This window comes from Mytilus galloprovincialis, chromosome 10 (genome assembly GCF_965363235.1).
Source record: "Mytilus galloprovincialis chromosome 10, xbMytGall1.hap1.1, whole genome shotgun sequence".
NCBI lineage: Eukaryota > Metazoa > Mollusca > Bivalvia > Mytilida > Mytilidae > Mytilus > Mytilus galloprovincialis.
In genome coordinates, this window is record NC_134847.1 from 12,489,782 (window position 1) to 12,506,035 (window position 16,254).

General features: G+C 33.2%; 1 protein-coding gene across 1 annotated transcript in view; it reads right to left on the reverse strand.

Moving 5' to 3' along the window:
• Positions 1 to 2,587: 2,587 nt before the first annotated feature.
• The window catches only part of LOC143049860 (acid-sensing ion channel 4-A-like), a 36,813-nt gene continuing 23,146 nt past the window's right edge, over positions 2,588 to 16,254 (reverse strand). Inside the window, exons 5-9 of the mRNA XM_076223622.1 lie at positions 14,455 to 14,587; positions 13,239 to 13,292; positions 10,562 to 10,658; positions 9,846 to 9,952; positions 2,588 to 5,686 (exon numbers count right to left, since the gene is read on the reverse strand). Of these exons, the coding sequence (XP_076079737.1) occupies positions 5,541 to 5,686; positions 9,846 to 9,952; positions 10,562 to 10,658; positions 13,239 to 13,292; positions 14,455 to 14,587 (537 nt within the window). The 3' untranslated portion in view covers positions 2,588 to 5,540. The remainder of the gene's footprint in view (positions 5,687 to 9,845; positions 9,953 to 10,561; positions 10,659 to 13,238; positions 13,293 to 14,454; positions 14,588 to 16,254) is intronic.

Consider the following 16,254-nt stretch of genomic DNA (forward strand, 5'->3'; position numbering starts at 1 on the left):
AAGTAACATCAAATACAAAAGACGCTACGCCAAGGTTCACACCTCAGACGTACTCTAAAGTCAACGTCCATAAGACGGCTGTTGAACAGCAAACTGAAGACAGCAGTCAACAACAAGATCTGTGTATCCTACACAAGACAAAGCATACCTTGAATGAATGCCGAGCATTCCGAGCCAAACCAATCGAGGAACGCAAGGAACTGTTAAGACAAAACAATGTGTGCTACAAGTGTTGTGAGTCAACCACACACAGAAGTCGGGACTGCAACGCAAGTATCAGTTGTAACGAGTGTGGAAGTGAACGACATACCACAGCACTTCACATCACTAGACCACAACAATCTGAAAGTTCCCAGTTTAGCTCACCCAGACAAGCCTACGGCGGGGAGCTAACACAAGTCTACGGCGGGGAGCAGACAGAGTCAGCTGAAACAAAGTTAACCTCTGTAAGTTCGATCTGCACAGAGATCTACAAAGATCATAAGAGCGAGAAATCTTATGCCAAGATATTACCTGTGGACGTGTACCACAAGGACAAGACAGACAAAATTATCAGGATGTACGCCATTATTGATGACCAAAGCAACCGGTCTCTTGCCTCGCCTGAATTCTTCAGTCTGTTCAACGTTCGGGAGAAACCTGAAAACTACTCTCTTACAACATGCTCCGGCAGAGTAGCTACTTCAGGGAAAAGAGGAAAAGATTTCGTCATAAAATCTGTAGATAGTGACGTACAATTTGATCTGCCTACATTAATTGAATGTAATAATATTCCCAATAATCGAGACGAAATTCCTACTCCTGAAGTTGCAATGCATCATCCTCATCTGACAGAACTCAGAGGAAGCATTACGCCACTAGAGGAACGTTGTCAAATTCTACTCCTAATTGGAAGGGACCTTATAGAGGCACACCACGTCCTTGAACAACGCCTAGGACCATCCCGAACTCCATTTGCCCAAAAGTTGAGACTTGGTTGGGTCATAATTGGAAATACATACATTGACAAGCAAACTGTTCCTATTGAAGTCAACACAAAGATAACTAACGTTTCAATCACGGAATCAGAACAACGTCTTGCCTCAAGACCGGAAATAGCCGTCAAGGACAAGAATCCAATTGTTGTTCAGTCTAACGACAAAAACTTTCATTCGAATGCCAAGGTCGCTAAATCGCATTCAATACAATCCCTTGAATGTACAGGACCTAGTACCAAGCCTGGTAAACGCACAAATTCCTCTAAAGGGACAGCACTCGTGTCACTAAAAGCAAAATCTGTGACTTCTATAGAAAAATCTATAGATAAAAAAAGTTTCATTCCGAAATCAACAGAACCTAAAGTTCATGGAGAGGAAATCAATAGCATTCACAAACCTATTCCGAAAGAAGGACCTATTGCCAATCTCAATCTGCCATTGCATGAGCAACGTCTACTACGAGGAGGAAGCAGTATTGCCAAATCTGACTTGAATATAAGTGAAAAGGAACCAGTAGTCTTATCTGGACATCGTCACAGAGTAACACCTTTTCTTGGACATTACTACGACAAAATCAAACATAGAGGACGCCACTCTACAGATAGAGCGACTAGATCTGCAGGATTGAACGTTATGACGAAACGCCTAATTTCGTCTAATACTCACAAAGATGTGTCATATCGCCAAATCGGAAGACAACCAACTGCTAACTCTTGTTATACTTCGATCTATCTTCGATCGTCATCGCCGTCTAACTACGTTGGAGAAAACAGTTCCCATTATCGATACAGCAGTAATAGAACATTCTACAGAACACAACAATGTCGTCCAAGACACCCTTCTTCTAAAGGACAAGAAACTGTGCCTACCCAGTTTCACGTGGAATGTACTTATAAGAACCTTTATAGTGAAAAGTCGCTGCGATCTGATATTTCTCACACGAAATAGTGGACATTTCACCTGTATATATTCAATTTATATTGGGATTAATTCATTTGTGTAAATCTTGTATTCATATTCGAAAAATTTATGGAATAGTGATATCAGATAGACATCAGACGGGGAGTATTCTGTTACACCGTTCCGTAATTTATATAGTTCGTTTGATTATATTCTTAATCTATTTATGTGCTCCAGTCTAGGAGGATTATTCATCTTTAACGTTAAAACATCGTACCGTCGCTACCTTTCCCTCTCTCACACGTATCCGTTACATGAAAACTGCAAGGTCATAACGATCACAGGAACATCATCTTGGACACAATTCGTGGCTAACCACAGAGTGAGTTAATTATATAACATTGTATTTAAAGCCTTCAAATTGCCTTTCGTATGATTGAACCTTTTCTCCGTGAAATACCTGGAATTTATCTGTTCTTGAAAGTACAACATTTTCTCGCTTCCACGGACTGTACTATCTATTACCTTTGACATTTCCTTTTAATAACATTAATTGAACACATTGTAAAATTGTATTTTATTTGTTTTTCAGCTTTTTACCATTTGTTAGATTGGTTTAAGAATAAATTGTCAGCACCTGATATTCTTATTGCTTGAGCCCAATCGTGGTTATACTTAATGGTCAGGCCATTACAGAACAACAAATGCAATTCATATGCATATGCAATGTATTTAATAAAATTGGCCAAGCGATTATACAAAATTCAATATTCAAATATTTATTGCCATTTAAATTTTAAACATTAAGTTTGTGACATACACAATAAGTAAACAATATAACTATAATTCACATATATATATATACACAATCATTTATTTACAGTAAATATTCCAGTGTCCCCTGCCCTCAGTTCTAATGACCTTTTGATGTAGGACCCCAATTTATTTACTTGTGATGGTGTTGATGGATTGAGTATAAAAATCAACTTTTCTTCATCAGATAAATCTTGAACAGAAAAATTAAAATCCAAATTGTTAAAAAAGTTGTTTCTTAGTTCCATATTTAATTTACAATCTAATATTAAATGTTTTTCGTTTTCTAATGTTTTACATTGAAGGCATAATCTCTGCTCTCTAGGAATATTAGAATGTCTGCCTTTTTCTATATTTAAATTATGGTCACTAATTCTTAGTTTTGTTATTAATTTTCTATAAGCAAAGTTTGATGATCTTAAATAGTCTTCAAAACATAAATTTTGTTTAAGGTTCTTATATAAATAAAGTTTACTTTTTTCATCGATGTTTTTGCATCTTATTATGTATCAAATTATCAAAGTAGTTTTTAGAGCTTGTTTTTATATAAACTTTAAATTATTTATTTTTTTGTCTGAACTAGTATTTTGTTGAATTTGTGCTAAATCTAAATTAAGTTCACTTAAAATATTTTTACATAGGTAAAACAAGAGTATACTCTTTATACAGAAGAGCTCTAAGTGATTGTACAGGAAGTCTCCGAGTGATAATACAGTAAACTTGCAATCGATTGTACAGTCAATAAAAATATCCGACATGGAGAAAATGAATATATTTTGATTTCTACTGGAACAATGGCTTTGAAACTTTCAGACAGGTAAGACTATATATCAGAAAGGGTACATGTGAAAATTCTGATAGCAACGATTGGTTTTTCGATGTTTATTTGACATTTTTGATCGCTGTTGTGCGACATTTTTGATCGTTTTACACGGAGCTCCACCATTCTAAGGAAAACGTTTGGATGCATATATCTTTTTTATTATTTTATTAGTTAATATTTACATAAAGAATGTTTAAGCAACCAAAACATGAAGCAGAAACGTTATATAGTAACATTAGAGATCGTCAAAGTTGTCATCAAGGAACTTGTTATTTTTCGAATGTCGGAGCCCCGCTTGACAGACTCCCGAATAACCAAATTATTAGAAAACTGTACAGTTCCGTTCCAACACTGTGAATTCCTGATTAAATTCGTTTGTAATCTTAATTTTCATTGGACGATGACAAATCTTTTGAGGGTTAGATTCCAAGTTCTACCAGTCTGTGACTAAGAAAGCGGACTTTTTTATTTAAGTCATTTTACGACAAAACATCTTTTTAATAGAATTTATTTTAACACCTTCTTTAGAATGTTGATAACTGTATTTAATTTTAAGATGGGCCGTCGTAAAACTAGATTTTACCGTCGCAAATATCCGCGTCGCTAGGTAAACTCAATTTGCGACAGTAAAATCTACGTTTTACGGAGGCCAAGCTTAAAGATACAATACAGTTATTTACTAAGTATATACATATTTTATACATGAACGACTAACAAGTGTACACAACAACACCAATAGCAAAAAAAGGAACTATAAATGTAATTATTCATAAATATTTAGGATAACAGATATCCTTCATTAGTATATATGATTGTGATGTTAATGAAACATATATCAGTCTACTTGGATTAACTTTATAAAAACCTTGAAATTTTTACAATAAAAAAAAAAACCGAACATCAGGTAAGACGATTACACAATTTTAAAAATTTGTTAACACGACATACGTTATATGACTAATTACAACAGATAGTTCAAATAGATGCTTTAGATAAAAATAATAATGTGCAATATGAACTAGCACAATTCTAAAGCTTTAACGGTGACAACAGTTATGATGTAACAAAAACGATTTCGTCAATAAGAATTCCAAATAAACAACACTGAACGATCTAAATTTGTCAATATTTCAAATTTGACAACGGTAGAGTAGTTACAACAGGGTCTGCGTATTAAAACATCGCAAACAAACGGCTGTTAAAATATAATAATAAATTTTGACTAAGGTTACATGTAACTAGTTGAACGTGGCTTGGTACTTTTACATCTCCAAAAGATTAAGCAATTTTAGTTGGTATTATTTATTTAAGAGATGAGTAAGGTAATGAAATAGAAACAGAGCCTGTAATAATAAGTAATATAATCCAAATGTGAAGCACTGCATGGAGTCGAACACCTTTTTTCATTTATTCAATTTGGTGCCAAAGTTTTTAATTTTCTTATCCAAAATCTTTCCCGAGTGAGTCTATCCTCCCTAGACCAAGCAGAGTTATGGTCAATGATAGTAATGGTCAGTCGATTGAGATCTGCCTTAGTGTGGCCAGGGGATCTCAAATGCCGACTGAGATGGAGGATGCTTTTTTATTTACCTATGTGAGTATCATCTAACTTTTTAATATTAACAACAAATAAAGAATAGCTAAGAATTAAGGATGACGTCAGGTCAGGATAAGGAATTTTTGTCAAATGTGCGGACTCCTTGTGTTTATCCAACGATACAGGATCAATGTATGACCCATATCACCGTGTTATCTTTTCATAGAAGTCTTCCATATCTCATAAAAAGGTCATAACCAAATTTACGCAGATTCTAGATTTTTCCTTACGATTTGAAAATCAGTTTATGCCAATGCTTAACGTAAGGTAAAGTCCGTATAAGCCTTTTGCCATTTAAGAAAAAATAAACTGACGCATCTCTGATTTATAGTATCAATTTAAAATACTTTTTTTTTTATTTTCACCTTAGTACATCTTTAAAGTGAATACATAACAGCAATCTTAAATGTCATGATCCAAAGGTATTTCTTTAATCTGTATTAATATTGTGAACGACATTTCTTTTTGATCGACGTTGAATAAGCGACCACATGATAAATATAATGAATTCCAGCAGCTCTGTAATGGTGAGGATACTTGCGCCAAGAAATAATCCCATCTGTCCTCCAAGATTCGCTGCAAAAAGAATTATACTTCTATTCAGTTAGATGGTGAATACCTGCTCAAACAATTTATTATATATAATTATTACATGAGATATATTTTTACTTTGTTTTGACTTCAGCTTGTCATGTTGGTTGTATGTTTGCCATACAATTCTTTTTTTTTAAGATTAAGGTTTTTGATCGCCTCTAAGTATCTTCTTATTATTTGTAAGACATATGCCTTATGGTTTTGGCGAAGACCGAAGTGATCACGATATATGTTAGAAAGACAGACGTTAACTAAATGTAAAGACAATGTGTCCATTGACCTATGGAAAACAGTTCTATAATACCTAATTGTTTCTATTTGGTCAATCAGAATTATCGTAGATAGTGTGATTGATGTCATTTTGTTATGGGTATTTGACAGGCTGAATAAATGAGATACTGGAAAGTTATCTGGTTTGTTTAATTGTTTACGCCAGATCGGGTCAAACTCTACAGTTGTTACAATGAAAGAGAAGCGATATGGTGTCATAACAACATAAACGGAACCAATTTTACTGCACCAGCCACACACTTTGAAATTCATAAAGCAATTTCGCCCACACACACCTGACAAAACCAAAAGCAAATGAATAGCGCTTTTATTGCTGTTTTTCATCTTAAGTCAAATTAAAGCCTTCAACACGGAACAAAATGTAACACCTGACTGTAAGTTCAGGGCAGCCCCTACCGTCGGTTTAAGTGGAATTGTTTGGAAGTTGAAGATCACATTGCATTGTGCAATGACGAACAAATATGCGCGTAAATATCATCAAAATATAGACTATGAAGAATAACGAAATCTGGTCCCGTATGCATCAAGCTACTTTAATAAAAAATTTCCTTAGAAATCACTTAAGTAAAGTACTCCTTCCTTTTTACCTAAGTGGTATGCACAAAAAAGGCAAAACTAAGTACAAAATCTTAGTTGCTTTAAGTCAGGTCCGCAAAACTTAAGTGGGATGCATTAAACCACTTATATTACTAAAAACGGCTGAGACTATATTTAAGTATAAGGTACCTACATAACTACCTTAAAGTTTCAAAAATATATAAAATCAGTCGAAAGTGTGTTTTTTAGCTATCACTTAGTTAAATGATAATTATATCAGTAATATTTTGTTCCTTTATCGCTAAACCACGAGATAACAGAGGGTAGTTATATGGTGATCATCCTCAAAACCAAGAGATAACAGAGGGTAGTTACTAGTATATGATGATCATCCTCAAAACCAAGAGGTTACAGAGGGTAGTTATATCATGATCATCCTAAAATCCAAGAGATAACAGAGGGTAGTTATATCATGATCATTCTAAAAACCAAAGATAACAGAGGACAGTTATATCATGACCATCCTCAAAACCAAGAGATAACAGAGGGTAGTTACTAGTATATGATGATCATCCTCAAAACCAAGAGATAACAGAGGATAGTTACTAGTATATGATGATTATCCTCAAAACCAAGAGATAACACAGGGTAGTTATATCATGATCATCCTCAAACCTCATAACTTTTTAGTTTTTTTATAGATTTTGTTGTTTTTTTTTTTTCATTGTGTTATCATTTTGCACTTCTTGTATGAATTTACTTGCATGGTCATTTGATACTTGGAGCTTGTCTAGCTGCTTCAGATGACATCTTGTTTTAAATTAGGTTTTGATTGACAGGTTACCGGAAGTCAAATTCGGGGGGTCGATATGAATTTCTAGGGCTGATATCGATATTGACGCCGGAGGCAAATAATCAAACTTGACTTCCGGCTTTATTGACCAGGCTAAAACGTACATATTAAAACATACATGCTGATCTGTGTAAGCCAAGGCTATGTGTTGAAGGCCGTACCTTGAACTATAATGGTTTACTTTAATAAATTAATACTTGGATTGAGAGTTGTCTCATTGGCACTCATACCACATCTTCTTATATCTATAAACTCATCATAGATACCAGGATTGAAGTTTTATATTTACGCAAGACGCGCGTTTTGTCTACATAGGACTCATCAGTGACTCGTCAAATTCCTAAACGTTTTGCCAAAAACAGCTAAGGTTATCTATTCCTGAGGTTAGAAAAGCCTTAGTATTTCAAAAATTCAAAGTTTTGTTTACAGTTAATTTATAATTATGAACATATCAATGATAACTGAAGTCAACACATCAGTGCTGACTACTTGGCTGGTGCAGACTATATCAATACAAAATTTGTGATAAATTAAAATTACTCCCATTCTAGGCCCTTTTATTTTCCACATAATTGACATTACCAATGATTAACAAGTTCCATGTCGAATCCGATATCGATTCCAATTATAGTATATGTCAATATTATCTGATCCCTGTTACCTAATCTGTACGTCTCGCTCTGTTAGACGCACAACCAAAGGGTGTAATCAAGATTTGCTATAAACACGGGTAATAATCACACCTAAACTTTGTCATTATACAGGAAAGAACTATGCACCTTATAATTAGCGTTAATTTATCAAATCAATTTTACAAACCCAGGCTAAAAAAAGACGTAGGTTCTCTATATTCAGTCACGGACCCGCGATGTTGCAGGTATTGTCTAGTTTCATCAATTTGTTCAGCCATGAACTTTATTTAAACTGCATAGGAACGTTCGAAGTATAACAACCAATGTGTGATGAGCATGTGACACCCTGGGGTTAGTTTCGGATTATTTAAGACGTCAAAAAAGGACAACAAGACTTTACATTAATATTAATTTTTCAGCAGTAAATTAAAAGCAAACTAAATATAATAGTTATATATGGTCTAGACCATATGAGTATTTGGACAGTACACGTACGGTCCAGACCGTATACGCATACTCGTACGGTCCGACCATACGCATACACGAGTAGACTCATACGGTCTAGTACGAGCTAGACCATATATGTTTTTTTACCATATTGGTTTATTTTAGACAGACACTTTTATTAAGTTTTACAAATTAATATTATCACTGTAACAATAAGATGATTAAAGTGAATAAGTGAAATTAAATCAATTGAAAATAAATAATTTTGTATTTTTTTTTTTATCTAAATACTATTTTGGAACTCTCGCCCCGGGTAACACTTATTGCCACAAGGAACGTCCGATGTCTTCCATTTACATGTTTTGTTCATGTCTGTTCCTTTGCTTTTGCATCTTGCTAGTTTTGCAGCAGCATACAATGAAATTCCTTTTGTTTTCCAATGTGCAATTTCAATTTAACCAACTTCTTAAAAGCAGGCAGACCGTACCCGTACAGTCCAACCGTATTCGAATTTTAAAAAAGTACGCATAAGGTCCGATCGTACGCGTACGGTCAAAATACTCTTATGGTTTGGAACATTAACATATACAAATTCATGGATGTACAATTTGTGGATACCTGTATCTTGATTTGGCATAGTACAAGGTCATGTATTTCTCTGACTTTATGACGTCTTTACACTGAATTCATTGGATGTTGGATGTGAACTGATTGATAATTTAGTCTAAGATGCATGATTTTTTTTGTTAGTTGTTAATGGCTTTTAAATAGCTGTCAGTAACTGCGAGTACTCTCAGATCAGTACTTAATGTCTTTTTGTTGTTGGGATACAAGTAAGCGGCCACGTTCACTCTGTATTTTTGTTATATGTATTTCGATTTGTCATTCTGATAAGTTAAGCCTTTTCCCACTGATTCTTATAGTTCGTTCGGATGTTGTACTGTTACATCACTGTTCCAGATCAGGAGGAAGGTTGAGATACCTAACTTGTTTAACCCCGCCACATTCTGTATGTATGTCCCAAGTCAGGAGCCTATAATTCAGTGGTTGTCGCTTGTTGATGTGTTACATATTTGTTTTTCGTTCAATTTATGTTCATAAATTAGGCCGTTAGTTTTCTCGTTTGAAATGTTTACGTTTGTCATTTCGGGGCCATTTATAGCTGACTATGCGGTATGGGCTTTGTTCATTTTTGAAGGCCGTATGGTGACCTATAGTTGTTAATTTCTGTGTCATTTGGTCTCTTGTAGAGAGCTGTCTCATTGGCAATCATACCGGTACCACATCTTCTTTTTTATATTTACAGTCATGTTGGATGGTTAACATTACCGTCCAATAAAGCCAACCAATCTGTCAAAATGAAACGAGAAAATGCCTTTACCTAATAATGACATAAGACCGTCGTATTTAGGAACCTGCTCGGTAACTGTTGTTTTAAAATTTTTCAGAAATATCCGAATAAACATATTGGGAACATCGTCGCCATAACTACAAAATAAAAGAATTGGGTTTTATTAGATTGTAAAATGCGTATTTTGTTGTAGGTGAATTTTTATAGTCTTTACCAATATCTTTACTATGCAAAAAAAATAATTTAAGAGAGTTCAAGTCTTTTCTGCAAATCCGACATAACGTATAAAATAAAGCATGGTTTTAATTGTATATCCAACAAAGCTTTAGTTAGGCATGCTTGTGTTCATGATTATCGAACCATTAATTTGGGCCCTTCTTTGAAACTTGTAGAAACCTTTCACATAGCTAAGCTTAAAAGTGATATGTATATACTTTGTGAACAGTAAAACATTGTTAAATGTGGATAAAGAAAAACAAGCTGATTGTATTGTCATCTTGATGCATGTTGTATAATCAAAGGCTGAAGGGATACCAAATGTATGTTCGAGAGAAAACCCAAGTTAAAGATTTTGTCAAATAGAAATTGTTCTATTTTATATTTTTGTTTCATGTACGTTTTTATTAAATATGTATTGATGCAGAATTCATTATATTTTTATAAGAAAACACAGCCTTCTCATCCATTTCCACAGTTCACTTAATCCAAAGGACTCAAATTACTACCTAACTAATTGTAATGCTTACTTCCACGCTCTTGATGATACTATCACGTCATACGTAATGACCTTGCATTGTGGAGGACATGCAGCTAAACATATTGCTGACGACTCCATTGTTACTACTGTGAAATAAGCGGGAAATTATTAAATAAATTGTATGTCCTCCGCTCATATATTAATTCAATATCTGTATTTTTAAATTCATGCATTTTGTCACAACTCGGCCAGATGGAGAGAAGTAGAGTACAGGTTTTTTAACATGGTATCTATTAGCTTCGGATAGGACAAAAATAAGAAATGCCGTTGGTTTGTTTCTTTTTTTATTTCAAATCATTTTATAAAAGCGAAATATAGAAATAGTATTTCGCTTATTTTAGCCTTTTGTTAGCTAATATTCGTGTGTTTCTTTGTCTATTGTGTTCTCATATTTATTTATCTTGTAGTCCTGTAATGTTGTGTTGTCATTTTAATGTTATATTTCACATGGCCATAAAAGAGGGAGGTTTGGCATGCCACAAAACTAGGTTCAACCCACCATTTTTGCCTTTAAAAATGTCCTGTACCAAGTCAGGAATATGGCCATTGTTATATTATAGTTCGTCTCTGTGTGTGTTACATTTTAACGTTGTGTTTCCGTTGTGTCGTTTGTTTTCTCTTATTTTTGAGTGTGAATTCACATTACTATAAGACGTGTCACGGTACTTATCTATCCCAAATTCATGTATTTGGTTTTGATGTTATATTTGTTATTCTCATAGGATTTTGTCTAATGCTTCCGTTTCTGTGTATGTTATATTTTAATGTTGTGTCGTTGTTCTCCTCTTATCTTTAATGCGTTTCTCTCAGTTTTAGTTTGTTACCCCGATTTTGTTTTTTGTCCATGGATTTATGAGTTTTGAACAGCGGTATACTACTGTTGCCTTTATATATACCATTCAGTTTTTGTTGGTGGATTTGCAAAATTAAAACTATCAAGGACTTAAGGAATTCAGAGACTAATGATGTTTTAAGCTGGAATAAAATTCACTAGAAGCTTATTGATTTATTGATAGGAAAATAAAACAGAGAATCCCTAAAAATGTCGTTTAAAATGTTTGAATTCTAAGATCTTTCAAGAACCGTTATCTATCAATGCCACACATTAAAGTTATTAAAAAGTAAAATCACTAAAATACCCAACCCTTAGTAGAATTTAAACGGAGAGTCCCTTAACCATTGACAAAATTAAAAGCTTACACACATCAAACTAATGGAAAACAACTGTCATATACCTGATTTGGTATAGACATTTCCTTATGTAGAAAAAAATGATGGAAAAACTTGGTTTTGAAGTTAGCTAAACCTCTTACTGGTATGATAGCCGCATAAAGTCCCATTATTTTGACAATAATATGTGAACAAAACAAAGAAACAAAGTCACATAATAGTTAAAGTATCAAACATTGGGGTAAAGCATGTCAAAAATAAGGATACAGCAGCACCTTCAGACTATGAACTTAATTAACTAAATAAATAAAACATAAAAAAAACTTATTGAACGTTATTAAATTCTATAAATTACACCCCCACCAAATATAAGAACCCGTCTTTATCACCTCAAACTTCTATCTTGAAATATAACCTTCAAACAATCCATCGCTTTATTCTTGAATTAAAAGGCAAACAAATGATCGAAAAAACATTATTTTGAAAATTGAGACAAATCTAATCATTTCTTTAAATGAAGTTTTATTATTCTTGTTACTTTAAATGAAGCATTTGTTCTTTAAATGAAGTTTTATTATTCTTATTACTTGTAAAGACCTAGCTTTGATTTAAAAACGTTAAAAAGTAACCTTTATATATATGCCGAAGTTTATTGTTTAGAAGTATTATTTGCGAATAAAAAGTTTAAAGGTTTAAAAACAATTTCTCTCATGGTTGTGACCTGTTATCTATTTCTTACATGGAGAGACATTTCTCGTATCACACTGCACCAAGTGTGATACGAAAAAGTCATAAGAAAATCTGAGTTAATCTGATTGACTTATTTAGCATCATAAAACGGTATTACAGCATTACATTGGCTATTCGTTAGGTCAGTTATGACTTTCAAAGGTTACGACGATGTCTATTTCGTCCATGGCAACGGACAAATGTGATTTCTTTTATAATATAAAAAGCACTTCAATTTCACCGGAAAATCGTTTATTGTATAATTGTATTACGTTCTGAAGCGTACAAAAAATATTCAAATGTCTGATGTTTAAGTTTAACACCGGAAAAGGACATATGATATCATACTGCAATGTGCAAAAGACTAGATAAATGATTTTCGGAATTTGTAATTAAACCCAATGTGTTGACCGTCAGAAAAATAGGTTTAACAACTTGTGAGAATGGGATATCGCTTGATATCAACTCTCGTTATTTAGTTTGAATAGTAATAATATACTCGACAAAGGCTCGTTTATTGTTATTTTAAAACTAAATAACTCAATATGATATCAAGCTATATCCCATTCTCACTCGTTATGAAACCTATATTAAAGATATGTTGTTTTTTTCTCCTTCGTATTTCTTATTTTAGCATCTCGTTTGCATTATCATTTTAGTTTCTTCCAATTGTGCAACATGCTTGCAAATCCCCATTTAAATTATAAATATGTCAATTTTATTTTTATTTACGATGTACTTATTGTCTTTAATGATTTAACACTTACAATTATCCGAACATGCTTTGTCCGCTGGAGTATCGACGCAATGTGTTCCATTCTCTAATACAAAATATTCAGTAAACATTGACATCAAGTTAAAATTAGTCTGCTCATATCGCAGTGTCATTCAAAATATGGTACGACATAAGGTTAAGGACAAGGTAAGCCCAGTAAAAGAAATATATTTTAGTCCTTTCATTAAATAGTGATTATGCATTATTTTGTAAATCCAAATTCATATTTTTTTTAATTATAAAACAAAGCCTACTGCCGTTTCTCTTGCCATTCTAACACATTAAAAATGATTAACACTCAAACGTTAACCAGTTTCAAAATGATTTAAGATCTAAGTAAATTTCAAAAGTCTATTAGTGTTTGCAATTTAATGTAATTTATTTGCTGGATGCCATTAATTCTATAAATAATGCTATATCTGTATTGATTTTCCTAAACATTATTTCGTATATAATCGTAATTGGTCCTGTTAAAAAGAACAGAGGATCATATATACATTTGCCGGATAGTGAATACCTTCTACAGGAGTTGATTTTTTTCGACGTTAAAGTAATTAGTATTGTCTTTTTTTACATTTGTTTTGTTTTTGCTTTTATTTTATTTTTTTGGGGGGAGGGGGGCATTTTTGATACTTTCCCTGTACTGTAGATTATTCTCCGAGGCTATCACCAGCCCAGTAGTCAGCACGTCTGTGTTGACTTGAATTATCATTGATGTTCATATTTATAAACTAACTGTTGACAAATCTTAGAAGGGTTTAAATACTAAGTCTTCACTACCTCAGGAATAGATTACCTTAGCTGTAATTGGCAAAACTTTAAGGAGTTGTTGGTCCTAATTGCTATGCTCTTCGACCTCGTACTTCATTTGGGTTTTTAATAATTTTTGATACGAGCGTTGCTGATGAGTCTTTTGTAGACAACATTTCAATCCTGGTAGCTGTGATGAGTTTATTAACAAGTGTGTTCCTAATCCAGAATTGTCGTCATTGTGTTACTTTTTGTTGTTTGATATTGTTCTTTAATGTTTAAAATTTTCGAATTAATTTATTTTCTGTTCCCACATGTACTTTCGAATATAGTTTCGTTGATCTAGTGTGTCAATACATCATGCTTATCATCATCTTTTTCTATTGTTGTTTTTCTAATTAATATTTACAATATGTTTCTTATTCAAAAAATTCTCTTAAAATGGTAGACAAAAGTACCTGAACGGTTCATCGTACAACCGCACTGTTTTTTCAATAATTCATTCCAACATTTACGATTACAATCAAAATAGTCGTAGTTTTCTTGACACATCGTCCCATCCGATATGAATGGACTTGGTAAAGCTATATCCTATAAAACAAAAAGCAACAATATATGATTTGGTATTGATTTCCTTTACACCATACAATACAACACAACATAGGTAAATATCGGTGTATTTTGTATCGGTGAAGTAACAAAATAACATCGCTACTTTTTACCTGAGTCATGTAGTTCGAGCTTTATATCTATAATACTAAAATAACGAGGTCTAATTTGTCAGCCGTCATGGGGTAAAAACGACAAATCAAAGAATTCAACTTTATATATAGCTAATAAAGGACAATGGTGCAGATTAAAGATTACACCACTCGAGACCCTTTTGTTTTCCATATAATTAATATTGCCAATAATTAACAAGTTCCGGATCGAATCCGATACCGATATCAATAGTATATTCACCTATTACCTTATCTGTACGTTCCGCATCTGACAGGCTCACCACTAAACGGTGTATTTAGCGTATAGGTACAGTTTTTTATTTGTTAGCAAGCATGACGTAAAAAAGCGAATCAAATAATTCAACTTTATTTATAACTAATAAAGGACAATGCTGTTGATTAAAAAATACTCCAATAATTGATAAGTTCCAGGTCGACGGGTTCAAACAGAAAGATTTGAAAGCAGAAAAAACTGTGTATCTTATAATCTGCATGACTTTATCAGATGACATTACCAATACATATGTGTGTACTAAAATAAAGCTTACGCATAGTTATATACTTTGATTCAGTCACGGACCCGCGATATCACGGGTGTGTTCTAGTATTGTTATATGAAAACGAAATCAAACTTTTCGTATTCCTACGAAGACATGTTATACCATATAAATATCTATAATATTACAAGAACTAATTTGCTGATTTAAAACAGGTAAACCCGTGACTGAAACTTAAAGAGATATTGTTTCGATTGTTCATGTTCTTTTCGCATTTGCATATTACCTCTTATTGGTATCAACTCTACTCTTTTCGCAATTATTTGCAATTGCATTTTATATGCACTTTTGAATGTCAAATTGTCCAAAGAGTTGAATATACCTGAACTTTGTGACGTAACAAGTATTTATACTAGGTACTTTGATGCAAAGACGTAACCAATTATGTATAATCATTCTGTAGTCTGCAAATTTCATACGTCGATATCCTTTTGTTTTCCGTATATTATTCTCCAACTTATATTTAAACAGGTCGAGAACTCTAGATTTCTTTACGTCTGAATATATTTGCATAGTAATTTCCCAAACACAAGGCCAATACGGCCTTGAAAAACTGACCAATTGACTCAACGAGCTACAATGCATTGTGGGCTACTACGAGTTTACTACAACCGGAAAACACGTGGAATTAGTGGAAGAACTGTCAACTAATATAGTGTCTTGGATTCTCAAAATATATGTTTTTGTTCTGCGAATGTGATTATTGTTAAATATATAACATAATCTTCAATTTGCATGCTCAGATTAAAAAAGGATTGTTTACGGGCTTCACTATTCGACAGTTGTTTAACAGGTTTTTTTTTCCATTGTTATGCATTGTACCTGTGCAATAATTTTACTACCTTAAACAGTGAAATTTCAGATGAAATGACCACTGTCCACTATGAAATTTTTGAGCTCTTTTAAACCTGTATAATGTCATTCCAAACTCATTTCTGCCTAGAAAAACACGAAAACTTTCATTGAAACACTTCTTTCT